The sequence below is a fragment of the Muscardinus avellanarius genome (assembly GCF_963383645.1).
Source record: "Muscardinus avellanarius genome assembly, chromosome: 16".
NCBI classification, from domain to species: domain Eukaryota; kingdom Metazoa; phylum Chordata; class Mammalia; order Rodentia; family Gliridae; genus Muscardinus; species Muscardinus avellanarius.
Window position 1 is genome coordinate 1,124,462 of NC_137802.1, and position 20,557 is coordinate 1,145,018.

The window sequence follows — 20,557 nt, forward strand, 5'->3', positions numbered from 1 at the left end:
GAGCCCGGAGGGACGGCAGGTAGGAGCCTGGGCCCGCGTCAGCCGGCACGCTGCCAGAGCCCAGCGGGAGAGGGCGGGGGCCTCCCCATGGGGTCCATCCCCCGGCGACTGCACTGCAGGCGGTGCTCGGGACGCCTGTCCCTGCCGGGCACGCGTGGGTGATGGTTTCCTTTAGACCGTAGGCAATGAGCCGGAGTCCCGGCCGGCCTTGGCCGTTTGCGCGGGAGTGCTTCCAGTGCTGCCCGCTTGCTGGTCCCTCTCAGCACTTCTTCTTTCTTCCTTCCAGATGAGTTCAAGTGCGCCATCAAGGAGGAGATCGCGCTGACCAGTGGCGAGTGGGAGGTCTTGGCGCGGCACGGCTCCAAGGTACGGGCCGCACGCCGTCCCCACGCAGGCACAGACCCCAGCACACCTTGGCGCAGCCCACTGGGTCCATGATACAAAAGCCCGCAGTCGACGGAGGGCTCTTCCGCCAACCCTCTGCGGTCCCGACCTCACGCCCAGCCTTAGTGATTCAAGGAAAGAGCCTCTTTCAAGGTTAAAAAAATAACTGACAACGTATCTTGGAGGTAGAATGCCCCTGGGTTCAACCCTCAGTACCAAAAAGACAACTGTCCAGGACCACAGGAGGTACACACACAAGCCAGTGCCCTCTCGGGCTGGCAGGAGGGGCTGCCGGGGGCCCGGCCTTCCTGGGACAGAGGCAGCGGGTGTCAGAGTCGGCCCACAAGATCCCCAGGGCACGCAGGGCCGCGCGGATTGCGGTACAGTCTTGATCGTGCGGTCAGGGAAGGAGGTGTGAATCCGCGCAGGCGGCTCCCTCCCTGCTGGCGCACCCAGTTCACGGCCTGGGGCTGGCTTTCGTCAGCCATGTGGTGGGACGTGACAGCGCAGTCCCTCCTCGCAGCAGGCTCCCTTGGGCACCGGGTGCTGAGCGCAGCCTGGCTCCGCGCACTCCACGCCAGCGCGCCCTCAGGCAAGATGGCCCCGTGCGGCCCCCGCCTGCCCCCAGACATGGCCCAGATGCCAAGGGCAGAGTCCCACACGTAGTCGTAGCAGCGGTACGGCACACGTGAGCCACTGTCACGAGTGCTGTTGTCCTAATCTCCGCCCCGAGGTCCCGGAGGAAAAGGCAGAAGCCTGTCAAAGCGGGCACGAGGAGAGTCCTCTGCAGCGCCCCGCCAGGCCTGGCCGGTCCCTCCAGTTCTGGACACCACGTGTGCGAGTGGTGCCGTAGTGTGCGCCGGGCCCTGGTTCCACACCAGCCCGTGTGCAGAGCTAAGCACAGCGACCAGGAGCGTCCTCCGTGTCCCCGGGAAACTCGTCACGGCCCTCTGGGTCTTGCCCAGCCACAGGGCTCCACAGGAAACAGAGTGATTTTCCAAAAACTATTTTGGAAAAAATAGTTTTCTTTCCTTTTTTTTTTTGGGTGGTGTGTGGTCCTGGGGATTGAATTTACGAGCATCTTATCTCTGAGTTGCACCCCCGGCCCTATTTTATTTTATTTTTTTATTTTTATTTTTTGCAGTGCTGGGGATGGAATCCACAGGTATTGTGCCTCTGAGCCATATCCCTGGCCCTATTTTTTTAATATTTTAAATCTTTTTTTTTTTTTTTTTTGTGGTACTGGGGTTTCTGGAAGCCCTTCTACCTCCGGGCTACACTCCCAGACCTATTTTTTTACATTTTTATTTGGAAACAGGGGCTCCTAAACCAGCGTGCGTGGCTGGCTTCGAACCTGCGCGATCCTCCTGTCTCTGCCTCCCAAGCGCGGGGATGACAAGCGTGCACCACCATGCCCGGCTATTTTAAATCTTTGAAACAGGATCTCCCTGAGTTGCAAAGGGCCTCGCTAAGTACCTGAGGCTGAACGCAAACCACGATCCTCGTCTCAGCCTCCTGAACGCTGGGTGTACAAGCGTGCGCCACCACGCCTGGCATCCCAGCCCTATTTTATTTTTACTTTGAACTTTTACACAGGTTGATGAGAGTTTCGTTACGTTGCTGAGGCTGTCCTCTAACCTGCAGTCCTGTCTCAGCCTCCCGAGTGCTGGCCCCCAGGCGGGCACCTGGGCGGAGCTGTTGCTCTGGCCGGGAGCCGCTTCCCAGTCTGCAGAGCCTCATGCGCGTCGATCCCCACGTGGAGCTTCAGCGGTGGCCTAGAGTCCCGCTGCTGGCAGAGTTCTGTGCCCCTCCTCCTCTGTGCACCCCAGACACCTCCCTTCTCGCACCCTGAGGCCGGCCTGGCTTCTGCCTTCGTGCGTGTGTGGTCACTGCAGCCATCGGCTGCTCCCTGGCTCCCAGGCCCATCCGGGCCGGCGTGCTCGGCCATGACTCGGTCCTGTCTGTGCTGGCTCAGGGCTGGCCCCCTCGGCTGCCGCGTGTCCTGTGTTGAAGACGCTGAAGGAGACGCGCGGGGCCTCCCGGGCACCCAGGCAGGGGCTGGCAGCCCTCCCCTGCCTCCATCCTGGATGGGGGGGCGCTGGGCTTGGCGGCCTGGCTCCATCCGCACCAGAGACGCCGGGTCGGGTGGCGCATCGCAGGCAGCTCCGCGCCGGAGCCAGGGCAGCGCAGCCCCGCCCGCTCACCAGGAGCCCGCTCCCCGCAGATCTGGGTCAACGAGGCGACGAAGCTGGTGTACTTCCAAGGCACGAAGGACACGCCGCTGGAGCACCACCTGTACGTGGCCAGCTACGAGGCGGCCGGCGAGATCGTGCGCCTCACCACGCCCGGCTTCTCCCACCACTGCTCCATGAGCCAGGTGCGCGCGGGACGCGGCCTGCCGCGGAGCGCTCCGGGACGCGGCCGCGCAGGCTCCGCGGGCGGGCGGGCGGCCGCGCACTCAGCGTCCCGTCCTCCTGCAGAACTTCGACATGTTCATCAGCCACTACAGCAGCGTGAGCACCCCGCCCTGCGTGCACGTGTACAAGCTGAGCGGCCCGGATGATGACCCGCTGCACAAGCAGCCGCGCTTCTGGGCCAGCATGATGGAGGCCGCCAGTGAGTGGGCGCGGGCGGGCCGGGCGGCTGGCCCTCACATGCTGTCAGCCCACACCGTACTGCTGACGGCTCTCATTTAAACCTGCCCACCCCCAGATGTGTGCACAAGAAACCTTAGCCAGGAGCGGCGCGCGCCCTCGCCCCGGCGCCTGGGAGGCCGGGACAGGAGAATCGGGATTCGCGGGCAGCCTCAGCCAGTTAGCGAGGCCTCTGCAACTCCGTGAGACCCTGTTTCAAAATAAAGGATAAAAAGTAGGGCTGGGGTGGAGCTCGGAGGTCGAATGCCGCGGGGTTACTGCAGAAAAAAAATCAGCGAGAAGTCACTGACCAAAGAGGCTGTTGGGCTCCGGGGGCGGGCGGCGGCCCCTCTGGGGGTCGCAGGGCGCGGCTCCCAGCGCGCTGTCTCCCACAGGCTGTCCCCCAGACTACGTGCCTCCCGAGATCTTCCACTTCCACACGCGCTCGGACGTGCGGCTCTACGGCATGATCTACAAGCCGCACACCCTGCAGCCCGGCAAGAAGCACCCGACTGTGCTGTTTGTGTACGGGGGCCCCCAGGTGGGTGCGGCGCCCGCGCTCAGCCTCCCGGCCGCCGGCCCCACCGCGTCCTCACGCACGCCCTGCCCGACAGGTGCAGCTCGTGAACAACTCCTTCAAAGGCATCAAGTACCTGCGGCTCAACACGCTGGCCTCGCTGGGCTACGCCGTGGTCGTCATCGACGGCCGGGGCTCCTGCCAGAGAGGGCTGCGCTTCGAAGGGGCCCTGAAGAACCAAATGGTAAACTCCCGGCCCTCCCCGTCGCGTGGGGAGCCGAGGGCACGCCCCAGTGGTCTGCTCTGAGCCGCGCCCCGGGCGGGCACTGCTGGTCCCCAGGAAGGCCCAGGGCCCGTGCAGACACGGGGTGGCGCACTAGACGTGGAGCGGGGCCAGGGTGCTGATGGCAGTAGTGACGGCGGGGCTGATGGTGAAGGGGTGAGGACGTGACGGCGCCCATGGTGCTGGAGGCGGTGGTGATGAGGTGGGGGGATGGCGGTGACAGTGATGGTGGTGGGGAGATGATGATGGTGAGAACGGTGAAGATAATGGAGATGCTGGTGGTGGTGATGTTGATGGCGGTGGGTGATGCTGGTGATGGTGGTGGTTGTCTCCGTCCATTTCTATTGCTCTAACAATACCACCTTCAGGGTCATTTATAAAGACTAAAAATTTAGAGCTGGGCGTGGTGGCGCACATTTGTAATCCCAGTTTTTGGGAGGCTGAGACAGGAGGATCCGGGTTCATGGCCAGCCTCAGCTACGTAGTGAGGAGGCCCTCCACCCCTTAGTGAGATCCTATTTCAAAATAAAGAATAAAATATTGGGCCTGGCGTGGTGGCGCACGCTTTTAATCCCCGCGCTTGGGAGTCAGAGACAGGAGGATCGCGCAGGTTCGAAGCCAGCCATGCTGGCATAAGAGACCTTGTTTCAAAAACATAAAAATAGGTCTGGGAGTGTAGCCCAGAGGTAGAAGGGCTTCCAGGAACCCCAGTACCACCAAAAAACAAAAAATAAAATAAAATATTGGGCTGGGGCCGGGCGTGGTGACGCACACTTGTGATCCCCGCACTTGGGAGGCGGAGACAGGAGGATCGCGCTGGTTCAAAGCCAGCCGCACTGGCTTAAGAGACCCTGTTTCCAAAAGTAAAAAAGTATAAAATAGGTCTGGGAGTGGAGCCTGGAGGTAGAAGGGCTTCCAGGAACCCCAGTACCACCAAAAAAAAAAAAAAAAAAAATGGGATGGGGATGTAGCTGAGTAGAATGCCCCTGGGCCTAGTGCCGGCAAAAAGGAATGAATGGGTAAAGATTTAAGCCTGGTGTGCCGCATGCCTGTCCTAGCTGTATGAGCAGCCAGGCAGGAAGATGAGCGAGTTCAAGGCCAGCCTGGGCGACTTAGGGAGACCCTTCTCAAAATGAAATTAAAGCAATACTGGGGACGTGGCTTGGTGGCAGAGCACTTACCTCGCATGCCCAAGGCCCCGGTTCCACCCGATGCTCAAGATGGAAGTGTATCCCGTGGGTCTGAAGGACGGAGTGACGTCCAGGACCCAGGCAGCGGGGGGAGGGCGGCCAGGCAGGGTGGCCCCACGGCCTCAGCCCTGGCATGGCAGGACACCAGACCGCCCCATTTTAGGATGGGCACCCTGAGGCCCCGAGAGGGGATGCGGCCTCCTCAGAGCCTTATGGGAGGATCCCGAGGGACTGTGGCCGGTGGACAGGGCCCACAGGGAGGCCACTGAGCTCGGCCCGGCCTTGTCCCCAGGGCCAGGTGGAGATCGAAGACCAGGTGGAGGGCCTGCAGTTTGTGGCCCAGAAGTACGGCTTCATTGACCTGAGCCGCGTTGCCATCCACGGCTGGTCCTACGGGGGCTTCCTGTCGCTCATGGGGCTGATCCACAAGCCCCAGGTATTCAAGGTGGGTCCCCGGCTGCTCGGACCCCAGCCCCGGGGAGGGGCCTCGGCAGGGGCCTTGCCACCTGGCTGTTTCTCCCTGCAGCAGCCCCACGGGGCCGAGCCCCCCTCCTCATTGCCCGCCACCGCCGACCCCAGGATGGCATCCGGCTGCACAAAACCCCGCCAGCAGCTCTCTGTGGGAGGCTGAGCCCGGGACGCCTCGGAGGGGCAGAGGTGGGGCACGGTGTGAAGAGCGCGGGGAGGGGCCCCGGCCATGGCGGCGCTGCGGGCTGCGGGGCGGCCATGAGGAGGCGGCGGCGGCAGGACGGCGGGCGGCCCCTCCGTGCCCTCCACGGCGCTCAGTCCATGGGGACGCGTGGTCTCACGACCCTTCCCCGCCGGCCGGTGTGCATGAGCCCAGGGGAGGCCCTGGGACGGCTGGCCGAGCCGCGCCCTGACCCGCCGCGCCTCTGTCCCCCGCACCCGTCCCCTGTATTCCTCAGGTGGCCATCGCAGGTGCCCCGGTCACCGTCTGGATGGCTTACGACACAGGGTACACGGAGCGCTACATGGACGTGCCGGAAAACAACCAGCACGGCTACGACGCGGGCTCCGTGGCCCTGCACGTGGAGAAGCTGCCTAACGAGTGAGGCCCCGCCCCCGTGCCCCTTGCCCCGGAGGCCCCGCCCCCGTGTCCGCCCTCAGTGTGAGGCCCCGCCCCCTCGGCCTGGGCCCGCCCTTGGGGTGAAGCTCCACCTCCTGGGCCCGCCCTCAGTGTGAGGCCCCGCCCCCTCACCATGGGCCCGCCCTCAGTGTGAGGCCCGCCCCCTCGCCCTGGGCCCGCCCTCAGTGTGAGGCCCCGCCCCCTCGCCCTGGGCCCGCCCTCAGTGTGAGGCCCGCCCCCTCGCCCTGGGCCCGCCCTCAGTGTGAGGCCCCGCCCCCTCGCCCTGGGCCCGCCCTCAGTGTGAGGCCCGCCCCCTGTGCCTTGGGCCTGATCCTTGCCCTCCCTCCCCAGAGGGAAAGAAAGTTGGACCCACAGGTTTCAGGCTCCACCTTCCTCCCTCCTCAAAGCGCTTGGCTAGGAGTGTGTGTGGCGCTGGGATTTGAACCCAGGGGCATTTCACCTCTGAGCTACGTCCACAGCCTTATTTATTTATTTTTGTGGCACTGGGGATTGAACCCACGGGCTTCTCCCTCCAGGCTCGCTTGAGCCCTGTTTTACCTTTATTTGGAGGCCGGGCCTCACTAGGTTGCTGAGGCTGTCCTCAAACCTGGGATTGCTGTCTCAGCCTCCCAAGGAGGCCTGGGGCTCGCCCGTCAGCCCTGCGCTGTGGCCGCTGACACTGCTGGCTCCTCGGCGTCCTCTGTGGTGACGCCGTGTAGTCCACGGGGCTCCAGCGTCCGTCCCCAATGTCCCCAGTGGCTGGGGTCCCCGGGGCCCATGCAGTCGTGGGACGGAGAGCTGCGCAGGTCCTCCCAGGGACCTACCCCGAAGACCCTGCGGCCAGCCACAGCGGGCTGCGGCTCTGGACCTGTGTGGAGGACCCCGGCTGCTGCACACACCCCTCCATGTGCCCCACGCACGCCTTTATCTCCTCTCAAGTTCAGAGCCAGAGGTCCTGAGAGAACTGGGCGTGGGGGCGCACACCTGTCATCCCAGCGCTTGGGAGGCTGAGACAGGAGGGTCCGGTTCACAGCCAGCCTCAGCTACTGAGTGAGGCCCTCAGCAACTCAGTGAGACTGTTTCAAAGTAAAGACTAAACAGTAGGGCTGGGGCTGTCATTCAGAAGCAGAGTGCCTCTGGTCTGAATACCCAGTACCACAAGGAAATGAGTGATTTTAAAATAAAGAGCCGGAGCTGGGCGTGGTGGCTCATGCTAGTAATCCCAGCATCTGGGAGGCTGAGACAGGAGGATCCGGTTCACAGGCCCTCTGCAACTCAGTGAGGCCGTTTCCAAATAAAAGAATAAACACTAAGATGGGGGTAGCTTGGAGGAAGAATGCCCCTCTTTTCCATCCCCAGTACTGCAAAACTAAATAAATAGCCAGGCCCGGTGGCACATGCCTATAATCCCAGTACTTGGGAGGCTGGCACTGGAGGATTACAAGTTTGAGGCCAGCCTCAACAAGTAGACTCTCATCAACCCACTGAAACCCTGTTTCAAAATAGAAGTAGGGCTGGGGATGTACCTTGGAAGCTGAACGTCCTTGGGGTGAATCCCTAGCACCGCAAAAACAAGGTGTGGGGAGACGGCTCGAGAGGCGGCAGGGCTGCTGATCAGGCGGGCTTTGCTCTCAAGGGGTGGAATGTTCTGGAACTAGAGAGGCGGCGGGCACCCCGCACTGCGGGGCTGCCCAAGGCGGCCGAGTCATTCTGCTGGACATGGCTACCCCAGCTGGGCACCGTGGCACGTGCCTATGCTCCCAGGACCCGGAGGCCGAGGCTCAAGGCCAGCCTGGGCACCTAGCGCGCTCCTTCCTCAACAGAAAATAAAACCAGGCCGGGCCCGTGGCTCAGAGGTAGACCACAGGAAAAAGAAAAGAGGACCCCAGACAGGAGAGCAAATCACAGGTGGCCACCGCTGGGCACAGCAGCTCCAGAGCTCCCTCCGCCCCCCTCCCGGCCGAGCTCGGGGCTTCTGACCGGCCCGGCCGGCCGGCGGCGTGCGGGGCGCCCGGAGCCCTGCGTCAAGCCCTTCTGCTCTGTCTCCAGGCCCAACCGCCTGCTCATCCTCCACGGCTTCCTGGATGAAAACGTGCACTTTTTCCACACAAACTTCCTTGTCTCGCAGCTGATTCGGGCGGGGAAGCCGTACCAACTGCAGGTGAGTGGCGGCTGCTGGGCGGCCTCCAGGCCGGGCTCCCGCTCTGCACACGCGGGGACGGCGGAGCGGGTTCCAGGGGCCAGTGTAGGGAGCCACAGGCAGTAGGCGTGGCGGGCCCGGGGCCAGGGGAGGGACCCCGTGGTGAGCGTGGCCGGCGGCTTCGGCCGCTGGCCCGCGGGGCACAGGTCTTGCCACAAAGCGAGGTGTCTGTGTTGGCCTGGCCTCTGTCTCACCACGGGCCTGGCAGGTCCAGGGCCATGGCCGGGCCCCGCAGAGGGAAGAGGGCGCCCGTTCAGGAGGAGAGCCAGGGGCTGGGCACGAGCCTGTCCGGGGGCAGGGTGCCAGCCTTCGCAGAGCCAGGCGGGGCTTTACGGGGGGACAGCCTGATGCAGCCAAGGTTAGAGGAGGGAGGCCCGGGAGCCCGGCGGGGGAAGCGGGTGCCTGTGGGGGAGCAAGGTCCAGAGACCTGGCTCAAGCCCAGCGTGGGGGCGCACGCCTGTATTCCCAGTACTCAGGAAGCTGAGGCGGAGGATCGTGGGATCGAGGCCAGCCTCAGCTAGTTAGCAAGCCCCTCATTCAAAACGACAAAGTCGGGCTGAGGTTTAGCTCAGAGGTAGAACCCCCGTCTTCCATCCAACACCAAGAAGAAGGAAGCCAGCCCTGCTGGCGGAGGCGGCGAGGAGTGGGCGCAGCTCTGCCACCGGAGCAGTGTTGGGTGGCAGCCAGCTTGTGGGCGCATCTGGACGGTCCTCCTCGGCCCTCCAGCCCCGGGAGCCCCTTAGGCTCCCCTGGAAGCGAGACCGGTGCCGGTCCACCGAGGGCCGGGCTGGCCGGCCAGTCCTCGGGTTCCTCACCGGGCCCTCGGGGACGTCGGTGCGGGCTGGCAGACAGAGGCCGAGTCCCACCCAGGCCCGGGCTGCAGAAGAGGCCGAGGGCCCCGGCCGCACTGCCCAGCTCTGCCGTCCCCCGCAGATCTACCCCAACGAGAGGCACAGCATCCGCTGCCCCGAGTCGGGCGAGCACTACGAGGTCACGCTGCTGCACTTCCTCCAGGAATACCTCTGAGCGCCGCCGCCCTCGGGAGCCGCCCTCGCAGAGCACAACGGCGCCGCCGCCGCCACGGGCCCGGGGGCCTGGCCGGGGCCACAGGGCGCCTCCGCCCGCCCGCTGGACGCCGCGCCGGAGCCTTCGACCCTTTCTGTTTTGTATTACCGCGCCCGGTTTCTTTGCTTGCTGCTTCTTGGTTGCCAGGACAGAGACGCGGCCCGTCTCCACGGGCCCCTCGACGGCCCCTCCTCGCTGTCCTCGGGAGGAGGAGGCCGCGGCCCGCGGGTGGCAGAGGCCCCCGCCCACAGACTCGAGCCCGCGCCCGGCCCAGCACAGAAGCATGCCGACACCCGCCGCCGCCAGCCACCCACTTCATATCTGTGTCGTGTTTTGGGGGGAGGGCATTTTAAATAATTATTTAAAAGACAGGAAGCAAGGAGGGCCCAAACTCGAACCGGCCTGTTGCTGGCCAGCAAGGTTTCAGTGCTGCTGAGCCCTGCATCGCGGCCTGGAGGAGTGCGCGGGAGAAGCCCCTGCGCCGACCTGAGCTTCAGGGCAGCACAGACGTAACCGGCCGCCCGGCCGCCGGCACACCTGGGGCCACCGCCGTGTGCCACCGCCGGGGCTGGGACTGCGCCGCCTGGGGCTCATACTCCCCCTCCCTCTCCACCAAGAGTTTGGGCAAGAAAAGTAAAGAGAACAGAAAACGGAAAAAAAAAAAACAGAAACCACCTCTACATATTATGGAAAGAAAATATTTTTGTCGATTCTTATTCTTTTATAATTATGTGTGTAAGATGTAGACTCATTAAACGATTCCATGTGGAAGCGGTGCCACCTGCCTGGGGCTCTGAGCGGGAGGGTGCCCGGGCTGCTCGGGCTGGCCCTGCTGCGGTGCTGCGCCCGGAGGCTGCAGGGCGAGACGGCCCCTCCTGGCACACTCCCCAGTTGGAGGCCGGCACAGGCAACTTAGGGAGGCCCTGCCTCTAAAGAGGAGGAGCGTGGCCCGTACACTGCCGCCTGGCACGGGGGAGGCTCTGCATGCCATTCTCCCCAGCACACAAGGAAGCAAGACTGCTGACGGCGCACACCTGTGGTCCTAGTACTTGGGAGGCCGAGACAGGAGGATCACAGGGTGGAGGTCAGCCTCAGCAAGCGGTGAGACTCAACAGCCTGCTGAGATCTCATTTAAAAGTACGTGTAGCTCGGAGGTAGAATGCCCCTGGGTTTAACAAAAACAAGCTTGGGGCCATGCGCCTCCGATGCGTGGATGGTGCCCGTGCGCACGGGGCAGCGTGGACTCGGCGGGCCCAGACTCCTCGCGCCACCTCGTCTGCTTGTCTGAGAGCGTCCTCGCCGTGCCGGCCTCCCTGACCCCGGGGTGCAGAGAGACACGGGTTCCAGTCCTCCCTGTCGGGGCACTGGGCCTTCTGGATGAACTTTCTCCTCTTGCAGTGCTGGTGACTGAACCCAGGGGGCGCCCCACCACTGAGCCAGTCCTCCTGTCGGTCCTTTTTTATCTTGAGACCCGTCTCACCAGGTTGCCCAGCCTGGCATCAAACTTGTGCTCGTCCTGCCTCAGCCTCCTGAGTGAGTCGCTGAGATGACAGTGTGGCCACTACAGCCTGCTAGACTTTTGTTGTGTAAGTAATGAGCCCGAAGCCGGGCGTGGTGGGCACGCTCGTAATCCTGCGCTCGGGAGGCTGCGACGGGAGATCGCGCAGGTTCAAAGCCAGCCACGCTGTTACCGAATAAAAATATAAAAGATATGTGTCTGGGAGTGTAGCCCAGAGGTAGAGGGGTTTCCAGGAACCCCAGAACCACCAAATAATAATAATAATAATAATAATAATAATAAATTCTTTTTAAAAATAAAGAATAAAAATCGGGCTGGGGGTGTAGCCCAGAGGTAGAATACCCCTGGATTCAATTCCCAGTACAATGCACGCACGCGCGCACACACACACACACACACACACAGAGTCAAAAAATAAAAAGGAAAAAGGACTGGAGATGTAGCTCAAAATGGTGTGTGGGAGCCACGTTCCTTCTGGAATCTGTTCCTTCTGCTCCAGGAGTAGGAATACCCCGTGCCTGTGTGTGTGCGCGTGTGTTACTGGGGATGAGACCGAGGGGCGTTCTACCTCTGAGCTATACCCTCAGCCCTGGTTATTTTTATTTTGAAATACGGTCTCGCTAAGCTTCTGAGACTCCTCTTGATTCTGTGGTCTCCCTGCCTCAGCCTCCCCACCACTGGAAATACAGATGTCCGCCCCACACCCGCTCCGTCCTGAGTGTTGGCCCAGTCTGTCCCTGTGGCCCGAGGTTCACATCGACCCGTCTTAATGACGCAGTTTAGGATGTGGTTTTATTTTGATATAACAATTTCTAGGGTGCAAAAGAAAAAGATTCTTATACCTACCAAAATGTAGTGAAATATCCAAGGCACTTATGTATGACGATAGCTGTCTACGAAATCTAAAACTGACACCCTGTAAGGGAAAACAAGCGGGGCGCGGCGGCGCACGCTTGTCATCTCAGCAATCGGGAGGCTGACACGGGAGGATCGAGGTTCGCGGCCAGCCTCCGCCACTTAGGCCCTTTGCAACTGAGACCCGGGCTGGGTGGACTCAGGGCGAGCCCCCGGCTCCGCGCCCGGCCCGCACACTGCCAACAGCCGGGCGGGATGCCGCGCACCGGTACCCGCTATCTCGGAGGCTGAGGCCGACCTAGTGAAATTCTGTCTTAACCCAAAAGGGCTGGGACGCCCTGGAGTTCGAGTCCCAGTACCAGAAAAAACTCAACAACAGGCAGGAGACACCTGTATAGCAGAGGGACTATTTCTCTTCACTTTGACACCTGGGTAACACACAAAAACTTCAAGCGGAAAGTAAGACTTCCTGTCGCTTCTCCCCACACGTTTGAGCGCCCCCGGCCGGATCCCGGCGCCGACCGCTTCGCGGGGTGGGCGAGCCGAGGCCACGCCCCCTCCGCGCAAGCCCCGCCCCGCGCCGACGCCGGGGCCGCGTCGCTCACGTGAGCAGGAGCGCGGCTCCGCCCACCACGCCGCGGGGCGGGGCTTCCCGTCACGTGGCCGCCCTGGCCCCGCCCCGCCCCGCCCGCAGAACCGCGTCCAAGATGGCGGCGCCCGGCGCAGCGGGGAACGGCGGCGCGGCGGGCTGCTGGGCCGCGCTGCTGCTGGCGGCCGTGGCGCTGGGCCCGGCGGAGGCGGTGTCCGAGCCCGCGAGCGTGGCGTTCGACGTGCGGCCCGGCGGCGTGGTGCACTCGTTCTCCCAGCGCGCGGGCCCCGGGGTGGGTGTCGGCGGCCGGCCGCGGGCGCGTTGAGCACGAATTCGCCTCGCTTTGCGTGGAGCTGCGGGTGGAACCCGGGGTCATTCTTTTTCTTTTTTTGGTGGCACTGGGGGTGGAGCCCAGAGGCCTTCTACCTCCGGGCTAGACTCCCAGACCTTTTTTATACTTTATTTGGAAACAGGGGCTCACCAAATTGCTGAGACTCGCTAAGTTGCCGAGGCTGGCTTCGAACCCGCGATCCTCCTGTCTCCGCCTCCCGAGTACTGGGATCACAAGCGTGCGCCACCACGCCCAGCCGAAAGGGCGTTTTGGGGTGTGAGTTTTACTCTTGCCGGGGCTGTCCGCCAACCTGTGATCCTCCTGCCTCGGCCTCCCAAGTACTGTGGTCGCAGGCATGCGCCACCACGCCCAGCCAAGTACCTCCTCGGAACCCAGGACCGGGACAAGCTTTTTGTGCTAGGCTTGCGTTGCAGGAAGGGGAAGTCGAATCTGTTTGCCTTTGCCCCGGGTGCCCAGGTGCCCTCTGTGCAGGCCCATGTGCCTAGAGGGGAGGCTGTCGGAGGGTGGAGGTTGCAGGGCCTCCGGGATGTCGGCGCATTGCCTCCTGCCCAGCCGTCTCTTTCCCCTTCTGTCTCCAGGACAAATACGCTTGCACGTTCACCTATGCGTCTCAAGGAGGGACCAACGAGGTGAGTCGTCCTGCATCCCGTGTCACTGACCACACAGACATCTCCAGACACAGTCGGGCGGGGCGTCCATGCACGCGTCAGCCGTCGCTCACTGAACCACCCTGGCCAAACCTGTATAAAGAGCGTCCTGTTAATATGACGGCAGCCGGCGTGGGGGCCACGCTTGTCATCCCAGCATTCGGGAGGCTGAGACAGGAGGATCACGGTTCACAGACAGCCTCAGCTACTCAGTGAGGCCCTGTTTCAAAAATAAAAAAGACTAATAGGGCTGGGGGTGTAGCTCAGAGGTACAGTGCCCCTGGGTTCCATTCCCAGTACCACACACACACACACACACACGAAATGCAGCTGTGAACATCTCTGTGTGGGTATTCTCTCTTTGGTACTGGTGGTTGAACCCAGGAGGCATTCTACCTCTGAGCTATACCTCCAGCCCCTTTTATTTTTAACTTTTTTTTTGAAACAGGATCTTACTGGGTTGCTGGGAGTCTTTTTAAGTGGACAGGGCTGCCTCAAACCTGTGATCCTCCTGTCTCAGCCTCCCAAGCACTGGGATCACAGGTGTGCGCCACCACACCCAGCTCCTCTGTGGACATCCTTAGGTGGGCCCGAGTGGGCTCCTTGGGTGAGACAGGTCTAGGAGTCGGCCAGCTGCTTCACATGATGGGGCACCTATAACTCTGTGAGAATTGGCCGCAGAAGCCAGGCGTGGTGGCGCACGCCTGTCATCCTAGCATTCGGTAGGCTGAGACAGGAGGATCGCAGTTCACGGCCGGCCTCAGCTACTCAGTGAGGCCCTGTTTCAAAATAAAGAATTAAAAATTGGGCTGGGGGTGTAGCTCCGAGGTCAAATGCCCCTGGGTTCCATTCCTAGACCTGCGGGGGTGGGGGGGGAAATCAGCTGCAGTGTTTCCTGGGGGTCACACACAGCACTTTGTCTTCCTGCCACCCATGGGTGGGCTTTCCCGAGACTCCCCACCCTCCCCCGGCCTCGCCGCGGCTCCAGGTCAGCAGCCCAAGGAGCCCCGGGCACTGCCTCCCCGGATGTCACGGTGCAGCCCCACCACCCCATGGCCCGCCCAGTGTGGGGCCTGTCAGACATTTGCTCCTCCTGGGTGGCAGCTGGCGCGCAGACGCCCTCTGTTCCGCTCAGCTGTCGTGCTCAGCACCACAGGTGCACCCTGGAGATGTCTAGGGACATCTGCGGCTGTCCTGGTGGGGAGCTCTTGGCGCGGCGCAGATGGTCAGCTCGCTGTCGTGCCCAAGTTGCCCCACGCAGGGAAGGAGCCGGAACGGGAGCCGGGCCCCGGCATCCGAGCCCTGACCACGCCGCAGGAGGACCTGGCCTGCGGCCCGGGCCCAGCCTCCGTCCCCACAGTATATCGCTGCAGTCGAGAGCCATGGGCTGTCCTGTGCAAGGCACCCATTGTGACGTCCACAGTGATGACCCTCTCCCTTCGGTCTTCTTCCGTTTTGTCTGTTCTGTGTGTGTGGTACTGGGGATGGAAGCCGGGGCATCCTACCTGCCTCAGCCTCCGGGCGCTGGGATGCCAGGCGTGCGCCACACGCCGGGCTGTTTTTTCTTCCCCTCTGATTGGCCTAGAAATGGGCTTGTTCCTAGAAGTGGCGAAGCACCCATGTTCACCAGGAATACCAGTGATCAGAGTGCACCAGGACTCCTGGCAGAGGGTTGGCAACGCTCGCTCTACTGGTGAAAATGAACTGCCGTGAGGCCTGAGAGCCCCAGGCGCTGGGCCTGGCCACGGTGATCCCGGCGCGCAGAGCCGGGGCCGGGAGCTTAGGGAGAGGCAGCTTCAGCAGCCCAGTTCCAGAGAACCAAGGGGCTCACCTCCTGCCGCAGCCTCCTGCGTAGTAGCTGGGCTAGAAGTGTGTCCTCTCTCCGAGCTAAGCCCTTTTTATTTCTTACCAGGTCTCGCTAAGTTGCCACGGCTGGCTGCCAACCTGCGATCCCCGTCTCAGCCTCCCCAAGTACTGGGATTACAGGCGTGCGCCGCCACACCCAGCTTGGACGTCATGTTTTGTGGCAGGGATGGACGAGACAGACGCCCTACCGCCACCCTGAAAGGGGAGGGTGTCTGTGGTGGGCCAGCCCCCACATGGGAGCCTGGCCGGCTCTGCAGAATGGGAGGTTAACTTTGCGCTCAGAGCCCGCGTCTGTTCTGTCTCAGCAGTGGCAGATGAGTCTGGGGACCAGCGAAGACCACCAGCACTTTACCTGCACCATCTGGAGGTGAGGCAGCCACTCCGGGGCCCGGGGAAGAGGATGGGCTGGCTGCCCTGGAGGGGTTGCAGGCCTTGGGGTGGGCGTCACAAAGTACAGGCAGTGGGGGCATCCACCGTGGGGCTGGGGAGGGCGCTGTGGGGCACAGGCCTGGAAGGCCGCGGAGTGGCCGCCCTCCCTCAGGCAGCCCAGTGCGGAGCCGGCTGCAGGCCCGGCCTCTGCGGGGAAGCCGGCTGGCCGGCTGAGTTTGCTGGTCACAGCCTCTGGGAATCAGAATCCATGTCCCTGCCCCAGGGCCCCACACAGCCTCCAGGGAGCCTGTAGCTGTCCAGTGTGAGCTGCTGCCAGAGCAGGGGTCCAGGTTTGTGATCAGAGCCTCCGGTCGCCTACCGGCAGATACATGGCGGGCCCTGCTGTGTGGATCCCTGGTGGGGAGGGAAGAGCAGGCAGGCAGGCAGGCAGGCAGGCGTGTGCTTTCGGAAGTGTAGGGTGGACCCCGCAGGAGCCCCCCCATTCCTAGGAGAGAGCCCAGGAGACCTTTGAGAGCCCACCCAGCCCCTACCACTGGCCTTGAGGCTCCGCCCTCGCCCAGCCCCGCCCACAAAGCCCGAGGCTCCACCCACACCCAGTCCCTCCCATAAACCCAGAGGCTCTGCCCACCCAGGTCTCCCCCCACCCCCCGCCTTGAGGCCTCCGCCCACCCGGCCCCTCGCTGGCTCCTGAGGGCTGAGGCCAGGTGTGTGGCCAGAGGAGCGCCCTCAGCGCCTGTGGCGGCCACCTTCTGGCACGTGCCCTGCTCGGCCCCCCTCGGCCTGGCCACCCCGGAACCTGGGCCGGCTCCAGTGAATGAGTGTCGGCCGGGGTGGGAGGCGCGGGTGGCCCTGCCCAGGCCTCCGCACGGCCGCGCAGGGCAGTGGGTGGCCGCCGCCAGAACGGCCTGACCGCGCCCTTCCTTGCAGGCCCCAGGGGAAGTCCTACCTCTACTTCACCCAGTTCAAGGCCGAGGTGCTGGGCGCAGAGATTGAGTACGCCATGGCCTACGTGAGTGCCGCCCGCGGGGGCTGGGGGGTGGAGGCTCCGCAGGGGCGCAGGACCCCAGCCCCTGACCCTCAGCCTCTGCGGACCGGGGCCCACCCGACAGGCAGGCGCAGGCAGGTGCCCGAGCCTTTTCACAGTGGGTCAGAGGCTGGGAAACGACCTGGAGCACTCCAGGTTCCACCAGAGAACCGGAACGCGAGGGCGCTCGGACCCGGGCCTGGCCACCGGGCTGCGGGGCAGGTGGACGCAGCCTCGGTGAAGGCCAAGAGAGTGCGCTCCAGCCGGCCCGCGTGGGTCCCAGCCCTCGGGAGGCTGAGACAGGAGGCTCGCGGTTCACAGCCTCACTACGTAGTGAGGCCCTGCAACTCCATGAGAGCGTTTCAACATAAAGAATATAAAAAAGAGGGCTGGGTGTAGCTCAGAGGTAGAGTGCCCTGGGTTCCATCTCCATACCACACACCCCAAAGACATAGTGAGGCGGGTATGGTGGCGTGCCCCTGTGATCCCAAGACGGGGGAGGCCGAGGAGGAGGAGAACTCCCCTGGGCTCTAGCACCACACATAGAGACTGTGGTGGTGGTATTGTTTCTTTAAAAAAAATTTTTTGGTGGTAGTAGGGATTAAATTCAGAGGCATTCTCTCTCAGCCACACCCTGGGACCTATTTTATATATTTTATTTGGAAACAAGGTCTCACAAAGTTCTGGAGGGCCTCAGAGGTTGCTGAAGGTGGCCGCGGACCTGTGATCTTCCTGTCCGCTTTCCAAGCGCTGGGGTTCCGGGTGTGAGCCACCACACCCGGCTTCTGTAAAATGTATTTGGTGGTCCTGAGGATGGGACCCAGGGGCATTCTACCTCGGAGCTACACCCCCAGCCCTATTTTTAAATATTTTTTCATTTCTTGAAACAGGGTCTCACTGAGTTGCAAAGGGCAGTGCTAACTAGCTGAGGCTGGCCATGAACTGCCATCCTCCTGTCTCAGCCTCCCCAACACTGGGATTACAAGCGTGTGCAACCATGCTTATTTATTTAATTATTTACTTATGAAACAGCTGCAGAGGGCCTAACCAAGTTGCTGAGGCTGGCCTCAAAAATGCAATTCTCCTGTGTCAGCCTCATACTGGGATTACAAGTGTGCGCCACCACCCCTAGCTTACTTTTAAATTAATATAAAACGATTAAGCTGAAATTAGGTGGGTAACGGTTAAGGTTGGTGAAGCGCCTCCCCCAGGACTGGCAGCCGAGGCTGGCGTCTGAGGCTTGGACAGTGGCTGCCGATGGCCGGGGCCCCGGTGCCTGGCGTCTGAGGCTTGGACAGTGGCTGCCGATGGCCGGGGCCCCGGTGCCTGGCGTCTGAGGCTTGGACAGTGGCTGCCGATGGCCGGGGCCCCGGTGCCTGCCTGGCGCCTGGTCGCAGCAGCGGGCTGCGAGCTGCCCCTGGAGAGCCGACGGGCCCGCTGGGCGGCTTCTCCTGACCTCCGGGCTGGTCTCTTTCAGTCGGAAGCCGCCTTTGAAAGAGAGGACGACGTGCCCCTGAAGGACGAGGAGTTCCAAGTGACCAGAACGGCAGGTGGGTGCCGGCGGGGCCGCGGGCGTGCGCAGCTCCAGCAGGGCGCGCTGAGCTCGGCGTTCTGTGGCGCTCGGCGCAGACACCTCGCGGGCTAGGGCGCACCCCGCGAGCCCCCCTGTGGGGCCCAGGCTGCCCCAAGAGGGATCAGCTTGGGGGCCCGGGCTCGGGGTAGCGGCCCACCTGGCCCTCATCCATGGCGTGCCCCGCTGACCCGAGGGCTCCGCCAGGCTCGCTCCGCCACGCAGGCGAACCTGGGCCACGGCACAGCCCTCACTCCGCCGTGTAAAGGTCCCGCCAGGCTCAGCGCCCAGCACATCCACCCCACAGCGACGAGGGCCAGCCCTGTGCCCAGGGCACCGCAGTTTACAGGCGCTGAACAGGGCTCTCAGGTCGCTTTCCCAAGTCACAAAATCCTGTTTTCTGCCGGGCGTGGTGGTGTGCACCTGCTAGCGGCTCCTTGGGAGGCCGAGGCAGGAGGACCACTCGAGCCCAGGCGTTCGAGGCCAGCTGGGAAGTGCAGTGAGGCCCCAGCTCCAAACGTATTTCCCACATGGTGCTTTTAAGGCCATTTACAAATCCCAGCGTTGGTCTGTAAGCAGTGGGCGGGCGCGTGCCAACCTCCTGAGGCCGGGCAGGAGCTCCGTAGAGGGTGGCCGCACACCTGACTGCAGACACCGCCGCGTGCCTGAGGCCGGCCGGGTCACCGCTGCACAGGAAGAGGGACGCTGAGACAGGAGGGTCTCAGGTTGGAGGACAGCGTCAGCAACTTAGTTTTTTATTTTGAAACCTTGTTTGTTTCAAAATAAAAAGGGCCAGTCAGGAACAGTGATCCACACCTGTAATCCTAGTGTTTGGGAGGCTCAAACAGGAGGCTCAAAGGTTCAAGGCCAGCCTCAGCTACTTAACAAGACTTTCAACAACCTGATGGAACAAAAAATGATAGGGCTGGCAGTGCTGGGCCCGGTGGCTCAGGACTGCGATCCCAGCACTGTGGAGGCCGGAGCCGGAGATCACAGGTTCATGGCCGGCCTCAGCTACTTAATGAGGCCTCAGCTGGCTTAAGAGACCCTGTTTCCAAATGAAAAATATAAAATAGGTCTGGGAGTGTAGCCTGGAGATAAAAGGCCCCTGGGTTCCATCTCCAGTACCACCAAAATAAATAAAATAAAAAGGGCTGGCTGTAGGTCAGTGGTCTAGTGCCCCTGGGTTCAATCCCCAGAACCACAAAATAAGTAAAAGCGGTATAGCTAAGGTAGAGCGTCCCTGGGTTCACGTCCCAGTGCCAAAAAGAAGAGAGAGAAGAGAGGAAGGCAGAAGGTGCCATCTGAGCTGCGCTCTGGAGCGGGTGGGCAGGAGGGCGAGGGAGCCGGGGCCTGCGTCCTGGGCGCACGTTGGGCCGCCGCCTGCTCAGCCTTGGCCTGGCCCTCAGCCTTCCTGTGACCCTGGAGGCCGGCCCTGCCCGCCTCTCCCTGCCCTGGAGGGTCCCTGCGGGCAGCCTCGGGCCTCGCAGCCGCCGCCCGCTGACCCGCGCTTGTGTCTTGCAGTGGCTCACAGGCCCGGGGCCTTCAAGGCCGAGCTGTCCAAGCTGGTGATCGTGGCCCGGGCGGCCCGCAGCGAACTGTGACTGCAGCACCTGGGCCACCTCGCTCCTGCCGAGGAGCCAGGCCCTGAGCCGGGCGCGGGGCCGCCTTCCCAGGCTCTCGGTTCCCCAGCCCACGACGCCCTGAGAGGACCACACAGCCGCTCCCGAGGGCCCTTGCTCCGGCCCCCAGGATGTGAGGACGGGGCGCAGGCCCAGCTGCTCTGACCTCCCCCGCCGCCCAGCCACGGTGCCTGCCACCTGCTCCACAGGGCCGCTTTCTTACGACTCAGCCCGGCACGGAGAGAGACAGACGTCCTTTTGTATTTAAATAAATAAAAGCCAATTGCAAAGCCAGGCAGGCTGAGCCTTTGTGGGGTGTGGCAGGGACGGCCAGGAGCACCCGCGGCGTCCCCACGGTGAGCGGCACTGTGCGCCGGGCTCCTCTGCACCCAGGCCGCGGCCTCGCTTCTGTGCCGGCGGCTCCCTGGCCTGGAGGGCACGCCTGTGCTCACGCCGGCGTCTTCACGCTGGGACGCAGCAGAGAAAACACCTGCAGAAACGCCGCCGCAGGGAGAGCGGAGGGCCTGGCCTTCGCCCCCCTCACCGGCTTCGGAGGCCCGGGGCGTGCGGGGCAGCAGAAGTGCGCACCCGGAAGGCGTGGAGGCCGGGGAGGCGGCGAGAGGGACTGGGGGGCCAGCCTCCTGTGAGGGCCCTTCTGAGGCTCCATGTCACCGGGAGGCCCTTGACTCAGGATGGTGGGCTTCGGTGGCACGGGGCTGCTGGTGCCTGGGCGCCCTGTCCAGGGCTGGAGGCCAAGGCTCTGT

General features: G+C 63.0%; 2 protein-coding genes across 9 annotated transcripts in view; both read left to right on the forward strand.

Moving 5' to 3' along the window:
- The window catches only part of DPP9 (dipeptidyl peptidase 9), a gene marked incomplete at both ends in the record, with an annotated part of 28,130 nt that extends 18,810 nt beyond the window's left edge, over positions 1–9,320 (forward strand). For 4 of the 8 annotated variants that reach the window (XM_080712861.1, XM_080712867.1, XM_080712864.1 and 1 more), the window contains 9 exons: positions 287–366; positions 2,609–2,761; positions 2,865–3,000; positions 3,413–3,558; positions 3,632–3,778; positions 5,300–5,452; positions 5,934–6,076; positions 8,144–8,255; positions 9,228–9,320. In XM_080712861.1, the coding sequence (XP_080568987.1) occupies positions 287–366; positions 2,609–2,761; positions 2,865–3,000; positions 3,413–3,558; positions 3,632–3,778; positions 5,300–5,452; positions 5,934–6,076; positions 8,144–8,255; positions 9,228–9,320 (1,163 nt within the window). The remainder of the gene's footprint in view (positions 1–286; positions 367–2,608; positions 2,762–2,864; positions 3,001–3,412; positions 3,559–3,631; positions 3,779–5,299; positions 5,453–5,933; positions 6,077–8,143; positions 8,256–9,227) is intronic. The other 4 variants (XM_080712862.1, XM_080712863.1, XM_080712865.1 and 1 more) reach the window with 4 other exon arrangements.
- A 3,120-nt stretch (positions 9,321–12,440) lies between these two features.
- On the forward strand, positions 12,441–19,821 carry MYDGF (myeloid derived growth factor; the record flags this gene model as incomplete). The annotated part of the gene is made up of 6 exons (XM_080712891.1): positions 12,441–12,614; positions 13,253–13,303; positions 15,493–15,554; positions 16,505–16,586; positions 18,079–18,151; positions 19,696–19,821. 6 exons carry the CDS (start codon positions 12,441–12,443, stop codon positions 19,773–19,775), a joined length of 522 nt encoding a protein of 173 aa, XP_080569017.1. The 3' UTR covers positions 19,776–19,821.
- Positions 19,822–20,557: the final 736 nt, after the last annotated feature.